General features: G+C 33.5%; 1 protein-coding gene across 1 annotated transcript in view; it reads left to right on the plus strand.

The window, feature by feature from the left end:
• LOC148623003 (uncharacterized) overlaps positions 1–13,713 on the plus strand; it is a 36,216-nt gene that overhangs the window by 4,625 nt on the left and 17,878 nt on the right. The window contains exons 2-8 of the mRNA XM_088573425.1: positions 1,279–3,579; positions 4,320–6,665; positions 7,028–7,390; positions 8,985–9,253; positions 9,654–9,896; positions 10,639–10,857; positions 12,410–12,719. Coding sequence (XP_088429551.1) covers positions 1,335–3,579; positions 4,320–6,665; positions 7,028–7,390; positions 8,985–9,253; positions 9,654–9,896; positions 10,639–10,857; positions 12,410–12,719 — 5,995 coding nt within the window. The 5' untranslated portion in view covers positions 1,279–1,334. The remainder of the gene's footprint in view (positions 1–1,278; positions 3,580–4,319; positions 6,666–7,027; positions 7,391–8,984; positions 9,254–9,653; positions 9,897–10,638; positions 10,858–12,409; positions 12,720–13,713) is intronic.

The following is a 13,713-nucleotide window of genomic DNA, read 5'->3' on the forward strand; positions in this document are numbered from 1 at the left end:
ACTTCTGGTTGCACTCTATCTGTCCATTGGTCTAGCAAAACAGTTTTCAGAATTTTTTTATTTGGTCAAGCTTGCAGGTATGCATTTGATATTTGGTACATGTGTACAGATCAACTTATTGAGTTAAATTTTGTTTTTTTGTTTTTGGCATGTTAAGGTCTCATTAACCACTTCTAATGTTTCCATTACTTTACATGTTAAAAAAGTAATTTTCAAAGTTTCACTGTGAATTCCCAGGACAAATGACATCTTAAAGTTGCATACCATTGCGAAGCTGGGAAAATAAGGCTTTCAAAATCATTATGCTTATGGTATGATGATTGTAGAAATTGTTCACAAAATTTACTTTAATAAATAATACTGAAAATCCACATTTTTACCATCTCTGCTAACTGACAGCATGGAGGGATATTACTCACACATGTAAACACTATTCATACACTTTTGTAGTAAATTACATGTATGGTTTTAAAGTACACATTCTCAGCTTTATTTTTACTATTTCTAATCAGAATACACATAAATAATGCACTTACAGTGCATAGGTCTAGGTTCAGTGTGTTTTTGGTACTACATAGGGGGGTGGCCATTTCACCCAGAAGTGGTTGGTGAGACCTGATGTTTTGCTAAGTTGTGGTCCTTGGAATGAAAATTCATTTGAAAACTCAGTTGTTAACACTTTGTTGCAGATATGCATTTAAAATTTGGTACAGTGCTTACAATTTACAGATTAAGTTCCAATTCTGGTTCATTTATTTTTTAGTTACATGTAGTTATGGTCCTTGGACTTCAAAAATGAATGCAGACTCCGTTTTATTTGCTTTTCTTGTTAACAAATAATGCATGAAGTTTGCATCCCGTTGTCTTCATCAGATTTATCTTCCGGTATGGGACTTTATGTTGCCATGCAATACTCATAGAATGCTCGTTGAGTTTACAAATAAAATGACTTAGGGTTGGCGAAAAAGTAAAGTTGGTTAGGTAACTTTAAATGATATACATTTTTAATGACCTTACAGCAAATATGTACAAGTTTCTGAAAAACCATTTCCGAGTATCCAAAGTTATAACTACTAAAAATCTTTAAGATAAACTGACCTTATGTATATCAGTTCAATTTTTTCTTGCATAATGGAATGTATTCTTTTCAATTAATCACAATTTCTTCATGCCCTATATTGATTGAAACAAGTGACGAAGAGATGTAATAAAGTATTCTAGTTAAAAGTGCTTGAAAATACAGAATTTAGAATGATAAGCAGATATTTCTTTTTCCAGGTTAAAGATAGACAATAAATGTCAACCAACTTCATGGAAAAGAGGAATGAGTAATAATGGAAACAAAAAGCCGAAATAGGGAAATTTCATATATAGATGAACATGGGGTTGATGTGGAAGGTCAGAATAGCCCCATTAAAGATGTTACTACCTACAGTGGATTATCTAACGCAGATGATATCTCCATTGTCTCAGATGGAGATAGTAGCTATGCACTCCTTGATACCTCAGGAATTAAATCCGAGGGGGACATAAGGGCAGAGCATGTCAAAAATATTAAAGAGAGAAAAAGAGCCTCTTCCTCTGCCTCTGATTACTCTTTTTTAGAAATTCCAGAAAAGTCCTCTCTTGATTATGTGGAGTTGCATGACGGTATTGCAGGTAATGAGTTACAGAACTTCAAGTTTCTGTCCAAAACTGAAAAACAGGATAATGAGTTGTCAAATAATAATGACTTTATATCATGCAATATGACAGAAGACAAAACAGGTCAGCAGAGTTCAACCTTAGGGTCAAGTTTTGTTGTATTGAATGGTCTCAGCATGAGTAGTTCTCATCCTTCACTGTGTGAAGGAAGCATACAGCAACCTAGTATACACACATTGCCTCCAAATCAGCCAAGTAATACATCCATATCTGGTAAAATGGGTGGAAAGCAGAGTATGCATGCTGGCTTGGAGGAGGTTTTAGTGAAATCTGAAGACTGGAAAACAAATAAATCTAACAGCTTTTCAAAGATTCTGGACATTGAGGTAAATATTGAAGAAAGTAAAGAAGATAGAAAAATTCCTACATCAAAAGAAAGTCCAAAAAGTATGACTGAAAATACTGATGGTCAAAAACATACTGGTAGTGCAAGTAACATACTAGTAGATGTACAAAAAGGCACAATTCATAATCTCCCAGAAACTGACCAATCATCTCAACTTGGAAGAAACAGAAACATTGACAGCAATAATGTGGGTCAGACATCATTTCTAGAGAATGACAGTTCAATCAAAAATCAAGTTGAAGTAACTAGTCCAACCAGACACTCTGGAGAAGATTCAGATTTTTCCATTGTTGAAGAGGATGGTGAAGGACCAATGCAAATTATAAACTCATTTGATAGTGACATAACTATCTATCAGATTTTAGGTCCACAATCTATCAACACAGACAAACCTGTCAAACACTCGTCCTTTGCAGATAATCCCAAGGTAAAAATTCGAGGAAGACAAGATATGGGTGAAGATAATGAAGTTAAAAAAGATTTTGAGGATGAGAAACCTGCATTGAAACAATCTGTGAAATCTGACATTGATAGTGATAATCAGAGTAGTCAGTATACTGGACCTCATAGTCCTACTGAAAGTTGTGAGAGTATCGAACTGACTATGTCTGATGTTGTAGTCTCTGACAGTGAAGATGGTAGTCACAAGCATAGTTCTAATGATAACAGTGACCGGGCTGGACAAGAATCATATCTGAACATAGAGGCCTTAGATTCAAATGACTTGACTAGTAATGGTTTTGAGAAAGGTCTTCCGAAGCATGAGTCATTCCTGCAGATTGAAAAACCTGAAATTGACGAGGAGAATAAACAGATTGATAAATGCAGGTCAACTTTAGGAAGCCAGGATGATGTTGTTAATGGTAATAAAAAATCATTCAGCACATCAACAACAGATAATACAGAAAAAGAAATTGAAGAGATAACAAAGGGTATTTCTTCAATGGCTGTTGAACATACACCATTACAGGGTATATCAGAAACTAAAACTAACAGCCAAAAAGATATTGCATTGCTAGAGAATAAAAATACCAGCAGTATTGTCCAAGGCAGTGGAGACACTTATATTAATGTAGAGCAGTCAAATGCAACATCTGATGAAATGGATAAATTGGACCAACCATTACCAAGAACCAACTATGACACACCAGTTATCTCAGATTCTAATGAACAGTCATCAAATGTCTTTATAGAGGAACCAGAATTGAAATATGATCCTTCACATGCACAAAACACAAACCAATCAGATAATGGACATATTAGTGTCTCATGGAGTGGAAATGACAAAACCAGTATAGCTGGTGGACATATTAGTAGCTCGTGGAATGGAAACAACAGCACCAGTACAGCTGGTGGACATGTTAGTCCCTTATGGATTGGAAGCGACAGAACCAGTACAGCTGGTAGACATGTTAGTCCCTTGTGGATTGGAAGCGACAGAACCAGTACAGCTGAAAAAGAACAAGAACTAGCATTATTAGAACATGAAGACACATGGGAACCAGCTGAACATCAAAGTCAAATGGAAGGTAAAGCTAAAGATAAAATTAGAGTAAACTGTGTAACCTTGATAGTTTTATCAATGAATATCTGTGTAAATGGTGATCCAGGGATTTTGGCATGAAATAAATGTTACTTTCCTACAAAACGGAGGTCCATGAATCTTTCCTTTGATTTCCCATATGTACATCATGTTGCTGATATGGGTCAGGTGGAAAATGTAAAAGGATGTATAAATCATAAGCCAGAAAGACCTTATCAATGATATGACACTTCTGGAAGTACTTGATTTTTTAATGTCTAGATTTGTTTTGTTCATTTTCTGATTTTTGTAGATTCAATATACTTAACTCATGAAGTTCCATTCTTGACTCTCATGGTAATGTTAAATCATGTGGAATCCTGGCTAATATATTAGGTGACCAGTCTAGTTGTGTTGGCCTCAAAACCAGCATATGTTCTTCCTGTCTGACTGAAATCCTCAAAGATCAAAATTTAATTTGTGTAGATTACTGTTATGAGGAAATAGTCATCTATAAAATTAAATTGACAATACTGTTCTGCAAGAATTGTTTGCACTTAAAGAATATAAACATCAAGAAGAAGAAAGACAACTGATTGACAAAAGCCATCAAAACTCTTGATATACATGTATATGAATTGAATCTACTTGAGTTCTGTTAAAACATAAGTTGATACTTTTGACAGGAATATTTTTTGTGATACTTTTGAACTATAGGTATAAAAGTTTTATTTCTTTATTTTTCAGAATCAATATCTAAGCAGCTTAAAAGGAATCACTATCTGACAATAGAGATAAATGTTCAGTGTCTCAATACACACAAGTCTCATGAAGCAGATGTTGTTACTTTAAAAGAACCTATGATAAACATGTTAGTTTCAGCTAAGTGGAGATATGTTCTAAACAGGAGAAAGCTAGACCAAGATTTAAATCTGCTCTTTCCCAAGACCAGCTTGCAATATGATGAATCATTTCAGAAGATTACATTACTGAGGTACCAGGCTTTTGTTGATGAAGAAGAGGCTCAAACATGGTCATCTGCAGTTTTGAAATATATTGAAAAGCAAGTTCAAAAGATTGATAGCTATGTAATCTCCTGTTTAGAAGAAAACTCCAAAATGGTCATGACAAAGTTACGAAGTATTGCTGATGATATAGACATAACAGACTGTATGGATGACTCTACAAGGAAAGAAGCTTCTATTATTGTTACTGGATATTGTAGAGAGGTAGCAAGTGTGGTTATACAACTAGGTCTTACAGCTGTTGATACAAAAATATTCATTTCACAAGAAGATGCCATTGTCTCATGTACAATTTGTAATTATCTGCTTTCTCCTGCTCAACACCACAATATTGTTTCATTTGATGGACTGAGGGCTATTTCTTCAGAATTTACAGGAGCTCATGTACAGTTCAGAGATGATGCAATCAGTTTGTTGATTAAGCAAGAAAGTAAAGGAAAAGTTCAGAAATTTATGAGAGAAAAATTCTTGAAATTTAAAGCAATGTCAAAACTTTCTTTGAAACCAATGGAATTCACTCTGTTATGTTATGAATCTGTAAAGGACTTTATTGTTAAGAGTATTGATTCAGAAATCAAGTACTGTTGGAAGTTTCATCCAGAAAAAGGGGATATAATCCTGTTTACAGAAAATCAAACACAACTAGATGAAATTAGAGATATCATGTTTAGTTCATTCACTGATTATAAGATTGAGTTAAATAATGAATTTGTTGAACATGATGAAGACTCTGACATAAGGAAAACCAGCAAGTGGACTGAACTAGTAACCGATATCAAAACAAAATCGAAAGGAATGGCTGTTATTGACATAAACCCTCAGCAGACATGCATTACAGTCACTGGCACTTCTGATATAATAAAATCTTGGCAAGCTTTTGGAGATATTAAACATCTTGTGAAGTATATAGATGAGAATATCATGCCAGTTATACATCCAGCTGACTCTTGCAATGGAAAAGTCAAAACTGTCACCAAAGTTGTTTCTGTAGATCCAGATGAGCTAATTTTATTCAAAGAAATGAAACTTCTGACGAAGTTTCAAGTAAAATGTGAAGAAAAGAACTTGAAACTTATTCAAACGGATCGTGGATTAGAGGTCAAAGGTAAGGAAATGTCAGAAGTCAATACCATGTGTGAAGTGATAAAGGGAACCTGTGCAGACTTAATAAAACCTACTGAAAAGATATTTCTACCAATGGGTGAAGATAGAGTAAATGACATCTATAGAGAAAGATATAAAGAGCTCAAGGAATTAGCCCAGAACCTCAATATTGAATTTGAACCAACTAACCTTGGTTTTGAGATTAGAGGGAGGTCAAAAGTCAATGTAAAACAATTCCATAACCATTTAGAAGGTATGGTGGTGTCCAACCCTGTCATGAAAAGTTTCTTACCAATGGATGAAAAGAAGGTTACAGAAATCTGTGATAAGAAGCATGAAAAACTTAAAGCCTTTGAAAGTCATTTAGATGTAAAGATTGAAGCAACAAATCTTGGCTTTGAGGTTAGAGGGGAAGACAGAAGTTCTGTCATGAAATGTTGTGACTATCTGAAAGAACTGCAGATTTCTGTAGATAAAGATATTACTTATGCGAGAGAAAAGAGAGAAAGAAATGATTTAGTGATGCCAAAGTTTGCCAAATTTATTAAACTTGACAGGAGAGTCATATCATACATCAAGAAGTACAAATTGATAGAAATAAAAGAAATTATGGCCAACATCAATGTTGATTATAGAGTCCTTGAAAATGGCTTTGAAATTGTAGGGGATATGGAGGATAATATTACTACTCTGTATGATCATATTCAGACTTTGAGTAGAAGAATAGATTCACAAAATATAAATAACATTCTACAATTTTCTGATGAAGAATTACAGAACATAGAAGATAAATTTAGATGCCTGATAAAGATTTTACATGACAGAGAAAGTCCTGAACCCATGGATGTGTATGAAGGGGAGGCTCAGTGGAACATTAGTGGTGTAGACCTCTGTGTTACCGTTTCTGGTGTTGATGAAACGTCGTGTGATATTTTGGTGAAACCAGTCAAGCCAAAAGATGGAGGTCAGTATCCTCATACTCAAAACTGAAAATATATTAAAATTGAATGAACTCAAAATAAGATAATGTTGATTTTATATAAATGCATTTCTATCTTGCTATAAAAGGAAATTTAGGATTCTCCCTTACCATTGAAACAAGTTGCAAGTTAGATACAGTTTCAATATTTAAAACAATATTACACTTTGAAATATTATTGTGACATATCAGTCAACTGATACTGCCTTGGAATATGGAAATACATGTAAGAATAGACTATATAAATATAATGAAGTGTTGCTATGATATATAATACATTAATGTCTTATGATATACTAGACAAACCAAACGGTCTGTGTGTACTTGTATTTAATTAAACTTTGTAGAACAAAGAAAAAGAATCACTTTTCAAGATAAACATGGTTTGGAAGAAGTGGAAATTCTAGCTCCAGTTTGGACAGAGGAATCTGGCAAATCAAAGCATGAATTATGTGAATTACTTTCTGAACTACTGAATGAGCTTATCGACACTAATATCATAGCTTACCCACTTATGATGTTTTCTGGATGGCCAACAACCAAGCTTACTAAAGTTATCCTGAAGACATTGGCTGATTTTATCAGGGATACTGAACATCATTCCCTAAAAAAGGTGTACTTATACATCAGTGATAAGACTTCATGCTGTAAAGTTATTGATGCCATTGATGGAGCTGTACCTGGACTAAAGAGAGAAGGACTTCAAGTGTGTAAGTATATGGATAATATAAATAAAAGAAGGTATAAAATTGAATGGTGTTAGTTTTTAGAATGATGTAAAGAAAACAACCATGTGAAGGATAATGATTGATTGTTGGGGTTAATGCCCGAGCAGCAATATTTCAGCTATATTCAGGCGTTGAACATGAAATGGATGATAAAATGAACATGAAATAATGATGATGAAATGAAAAAAAGGGATGGGACACAAGGACATTAGGGTCGACAAATTTTGATTGCCACAAGATAAAAGGGAAGGATGGGTAGAGTCAGGCAATTTAGCCTCCTGTGGCGGAGCGCAAAGGTTCCTTCTCCTATTGAATACCACAGCAGGGTTGTTTAATGTGTGAGGAACATGGCATCTTTCCCAACATGGTGCACCACTATGGTTTGCGATTAGGTTTTCCGTATTATAGCCTGACAATCCAGCATGTTACATGTGGGCAGAGCGCCTAGCCCCCGGCTAAGTTTCTGAGCACTATTTAGTCGCATTTTACAACAAGCTTAGTGCTGCTGCAGGCCTATTCTTTTGACACCCGGACCTGCACGGGTTGTGAAGGATAAAGTTGTATGAAATATTCTCTAATTTCTAGTCATTTTTCACACCTCTTGACCTGTTGGTTAAAAATATTTCTCTCTATAGAGGGTTTTCAGCATTTGATCGTAAATATGAAACACCCTGTCTGTCTATCCACCTGTTCATCTGTCCGCCTGTTCGTCTGTCGAAACTGTTTTCTAAGAAGCTGCAGCATTGTTATGAAACTTTGTCGGATGTAATATAACCGCATGAATATGTGCATACTGTCAGGAATTTATGTTTGGACAAAAATTGTAAAAATGATAGCAGTTTAAATTTCAACGTTTTTCAGCAAAAATTAGTCTCATGCATTGTCCACATCTCCCTTTAATGACTTGCAGAATTGTTGTGAAACTTAATGGAGTGTTAGATTAGCATATGGAGATGTGCATACTGTCAGGAATTTATGTTTTGACAAAAACTGTAGAAAGGATTGGTATTTTTCAGCAAAACTTGGTCAGATGTGTTGTCCGCAACTCCTTCTCAATGATTTGCAGGATTGTTATGAAATTTAGCTGGGTTTTAGATTAGCATATGGAGATGTGCATATTGTCAGGAATTTGTTTTGGAAAAAAATTGTAGAAATGATGACCATTGGAACTTACACATTTGTCTGCAAAACTTGGTATGATGCATTGTCCACAACTTCTCCTTAAGGACTTGCAGGATTGTTATGAAACTCAATAGAGTGTTAGATTACCATATGGAGATGTGCATGTTGTCAGGAATTAAACATTTTCTGTTATTGTGTTGTCAACAAAAATAGTACTGATCACTGTTTGGAGTTTGGTGTTTTAGAAATGGCAGCAAATTGTGTGTCACAAGTGTGTAGTCTTATCAACCATAAAAATTGTGTACAGTATGAATTGTATGTCCACATTGGTCCCCAAAATGTACAGGGTTCAACAGGTGGCGGGGTGTATTAGTCCTGTTAGGGGCGATGACTAGTTCAGTGTTACTATTTATTTGTCAGGTTAAATTTAATGAAAAAAAAAATTGTTTTGCAGCCGCAATGGGAAGATCAGCACTATGGAATGTCCCTTTAGATCCCACTGAAGAAATACAGGATATCCATGACCTTGATGCTACAGATGTTCCAGGTCACTCACATCCAAGTGGAGCAGATAACAGAGGAGAAACATCAAAGAATACACATCCAGATACCACTTTCAAACCTAGATCTAAACCAAGAAAACCTTCATATTCTGATGATGAAAGAAGGAAGATGTTACAACCAGATGTAATTGTTGTAAAAGGAGAAATAGCCAAGCAAGAGGTACAACTTTTTTTTTTGGTTTGTATTGTTGGAAAGAACTAAAAACTCACCAAAAACTTCAATAATTCATTGTTTGTACTGATATGATTATGAACTTTGTTTTTTAGTTTGTAGTTTTGCACATTGACATTGTCTTTAATCTTACTTTCGTTTGCTGAAAAATACCAATCCTTTCTACAGTTTTTGTCAAAACATAAATTCCTGACAGTATTGGCTTCGTACTTGGTTCAAAGCTAAGAGAAAAAGTTTGAGTAGTGTTTAGATAAAATCCTATTCTTCAGTGCAGAAAAGTGAAAAATGATTTTAAATCATGGTGCTTAGAAACCTATAATATACAATAATAGAAACATTACAATATACAATATGTTATTAAATATGCAAGATGTTGATACATTCACAGGTTGGTGCAATTGTTAATACTACTTCACATGACTTCAATCTAAAAAATGGAGCTGTATCCAAATCCATACTTACAGCAGCGGGACCAGAAATTCAAAAGGAAATCAACAAAAAATGCAAGGGCAAACAACTGGGTGATATTATTACAACACATGGCTTCAAACTCAAGTGTGATTATGTTTTCCATGGTGCTTTAGAGAAGTATGATAAAGCAAGGAGTCCTCACAGACAACCTGGTATTCAGGTAACCTGTCAATCAGCATTGAATTTCTATTCACTTCCTAATGAGATCAACATTACATATGGATTTTGTCTATCAGTCTTGTTATTCCACATCATTTAGTTGTCTAGAAGTTTTTTTTTTTTTAAATGGTTTGCGATGTTTAGTTCATATTTGGTTTATTGTTAAATCTGTACTGGTTACTGATTAAGTTTGAATGTCATTTCTGGCCAATTGTTTTGTTATAGAGGTTGAAATCCTGGTTTTGTTTTAGATGAGTTACTAATTAAGAAGTCATTTCTGTCTGATTATTTTTGACAGGTCCATAGGTTCATATTAGATTATTTTTGATAGGTCCATAGGTTCATATTTTACTTTATTTTGAAGAAAAAAAAAACATTACCGGTATTTTTTTTTTTTGCTATGGATAATAAGTAGTGTGCTAATTTTTATCCTTTTCCTAATAGAAACATCATGACAAATTTGAATGAAAAAAGAAAAAAAAAGAAGTCTCTTGAGCTATAAGTTACATTCATTATTCTTGATTTAATACTCATGCATGTAAATGGTCTCAATGTAGTTTTGCCAGTTCTTGTATTTATGCTTAGACAATGTGTTTAAAGTGTTACCCAGCCATTCTCTAAGTTTAAAAGATTAATTATAATAAATAAACGTTCTTGTAGTCATTGCTTATATTATTTAAAATCAGAGTTGGATTTTACAGGACTACTAAAGCATCTAGATTAATCTAATGTTATTATTGTAGTGTATGGAGAAATTTGTGAGGAGCTGTCTAGAAAAAGCACAAGAATTATCATTGTCATGTCTAGCCTTCCCAGTATTAGGTGCAGGTGCCTTAGATTTTCCTGCAGATGTTGTGGCTTCCATAATATTAGAGCAAGTGAAGAAGTTCAGAGAGAAATATACCAACATCAAACTATCTAGTATCAGAATTGTTGTCTTTAGAGATGAGATAATGTACATGGTAAGAACACCAATGTGTTAAGGCAGTGCGTTGTCTACATGTTTTTCACAGCCAAATATCGGCCCCATTTCCAAATGTGAAATCATATTTTTTTCCACCGAATTTAGTGACATATTGCCCAGCTGGTTTGAGCAAAAAATAAGTAGTCTATTTAGATGTCAGTGCACAAAATCTGAAGAAAATTATAACGATCAAAAGAGAAAATCATTTGTTGTTTTAATTTCTGAGAGTTGTAATAAGAAAGGGAAATGAAATGAATGATTAACCTGATTTACAACAGTGGTTTAGGATAATTTATTCAGGACTCCTCTTTCCTTTCTCTTTCTTTTTAAGATAATATTTGAGAAGTTCTGAAATAAATTAACACCAAAATAGTAAATATTACATGAAAAGGTTGACAAAAAATTATGGATCCAAGTCCATAAAACTTGAAAAGAATGGGTTAAAAAAGGAGTTATTAATGGACAATGTGTCTGGTATTAATAAAGGTACTGTCAGTTATATTGATGAGGATTTGTAAGGAAGGGAGGGCCAGTCTTAAAGACCAGCAACTGGGTGACATTGTAACTGACTTTAGAGAAGAAAAAGAAAAGAAAATTTTCGGGATAGCTATTCAAAATTTGATGGGCTAGGACCTTACCATTATTTGAAAAATGTAGAAAAACTTGGTAAGGATCAGGATGTGTCAGCACTATGTTGCTAATGTAATTTACCAAAAATGTTGTTCAGCAATGATGCAATAATTTCTTTATATTTACTATTTTTTATATTATTAGACAGTTTCTACTCTCATGTTAATTACATCCTGAATTATTGATTATCACACTTTTGCAGGGCAGTATATATTCATCTCTGTCCATCTATTCTTTGTGGTTGGTATTCTCTATTACTCCAGATGTTCCTATTTTGTATCTTTGACTTATCCTTTAAAATCTTCAACATTCAGAGAATGATACTTAAGTAATGCAATTGTGCACTTTCTATTTTGATTTTTATATAACTGACTTAAGGGTTTCCATTATAATTGTCTTTGTCATTTACTCAGTTAGGCAGAAAAGGGTACCACTCCTCCCAAACCATGGAATATTTTTTTTTGATCATTTCTTGGAATGATAGTTAAGTAATGCCATTGTGCACCGGCTATTTTGATTTTTGATTTTTGATAAGAATGGATATTTCATGGACCCAGCATAGCATAATCAATAGGTCAGTTGGAGAGTAGTGGATACCCATTTTGCAATTTTAACTTCTCCCAATTTACTTAAAAGTATTTTTATGAAAAGTATTTGGAATGATTATTGGATATTACTACTGCATGTGAACATTTTGTTTTGATTTCAATCAGAATGAACATAGAATTTCTTCCACTTTGCTGTTTATGCCAGTAAAGTACCTATTCTGTCTTGCTAACATGTTTTGGGCTTATATTTAAACTTTAAGATTAAATGGATATTTTAGAAAATGATGTACATGTATTCACATCCTAGGGATGAAGGATACTGTGGTAACAGTTCTTCTAGTGTATTCTATAGAATTTACTTTTGTCCTTCAGATTTTTAGGAAAATGTCTGAAGCTTACAGGGAAACATTGATGAGAGAATTAGAATCATCAAAGGAGATCATAGGTCCATGTCCTCCAGCTGATGTCCATGACAATGAAGAACTCTCCACACCAGAAATGACAGGACAGCACCAGTCAGTAAAACTAAAACCTGAGTCAGCTCTTGGTTTATTCTCTCAGGGTATCAGCCTGGACATAGGGAACATTAATTTGTCTGCAGGTCTTGGTGATGTTACCAAGGAAAAAGTTGATGGCTTGATTTTACTATGGCCAGCTGATGAACTTGACTTAACTCCAGCAGGTAAGAGCTTCTATATATACATGTAATGAAAAAAGAATAGTTCGAAGTAAACTTTTCTTTACAATTTTACACTTTATGTTTGATTCTAGTGCAGATTGAATCTCAGTTTCTGTTGACAGTGTTTGTCAATAGATATTTTTAACTATGTATCAGTGGAAAATATACCTAACCACATGAGATGGGAGAATTCTAATATTAAATACATTTGTTATGTAATGAATGTAGGAAGAAATGATTTTATTTTCTTCCCAAGACATCAAGGAAAAGGCAAATAGTGAGAACTTTGCTAAATATTTTTTCTTTGATTAGCTCTTTACCTTCTGATGTTAAAAATGTATCAGAGAAGTTAAAGATATCAATCTCGAAAATTTCATGCCATGTGATGAATTTTTAGATAGAGTTGTTCATTGCAAGAAAGTAAAATTTATTTATACACAACTGTTTGTACTCAATAAGAAGTGTTGTAGTAAGGTTTATTTGAATAATTCCCAATATAAATTTTTACATTGAGTTATTCCTACAAATTTATTTTTGTACAAAATTCACATTAAAATAGTGATGCACCAGTATGTTCTTCTTGTAAAAATGAAAGGAAACAGTTGAAAATTTATTTTTCAATTGTGCAGTCTTTTTTAAATTGTTGCAAAATGTTTATCACTGTCACTATCAGTTTTTTTACAGGCTTGATTTTGAAAAAAAGATGTTGTCCTTTTGGGTGATCCCCAAGAAAGACTTTATTGAATCTTTTATCATTTGTTACTTGATGAGAGGCTTCCAAACTTATTAGGTTTAAAACAGAAAAATTAGAAGCTTATAGGATATTGAATTATATATTGGCCAGAAAAAATTTAAGGATGAAAAATTTTGTGGGCCCTATTGACATCATTTTCCCTGTAATAACATAAGTTTTATATTTTTTTTCCGTAATCTTTTTCCAATTATATTTATATATGAACAAGTCAAATGAGCATATTTTGATAGTTATTCATTTAGT

This window comes from Perna viridis, chromosome 3, assembly GCF_037379345.1.
Source record: "Perna viridis isolate PV_CMFRI_1.1 ecotype Kerala chromosome 3, ASM3737934v1, whole genome shotgun sequence".
Taxonomy (NCBI): domain Eukaryota; kingdom Metazoa; phylum Mollusca; class Bivalvia; order Mytilida; family Mytilidae; genus Perna; species Perna viridis.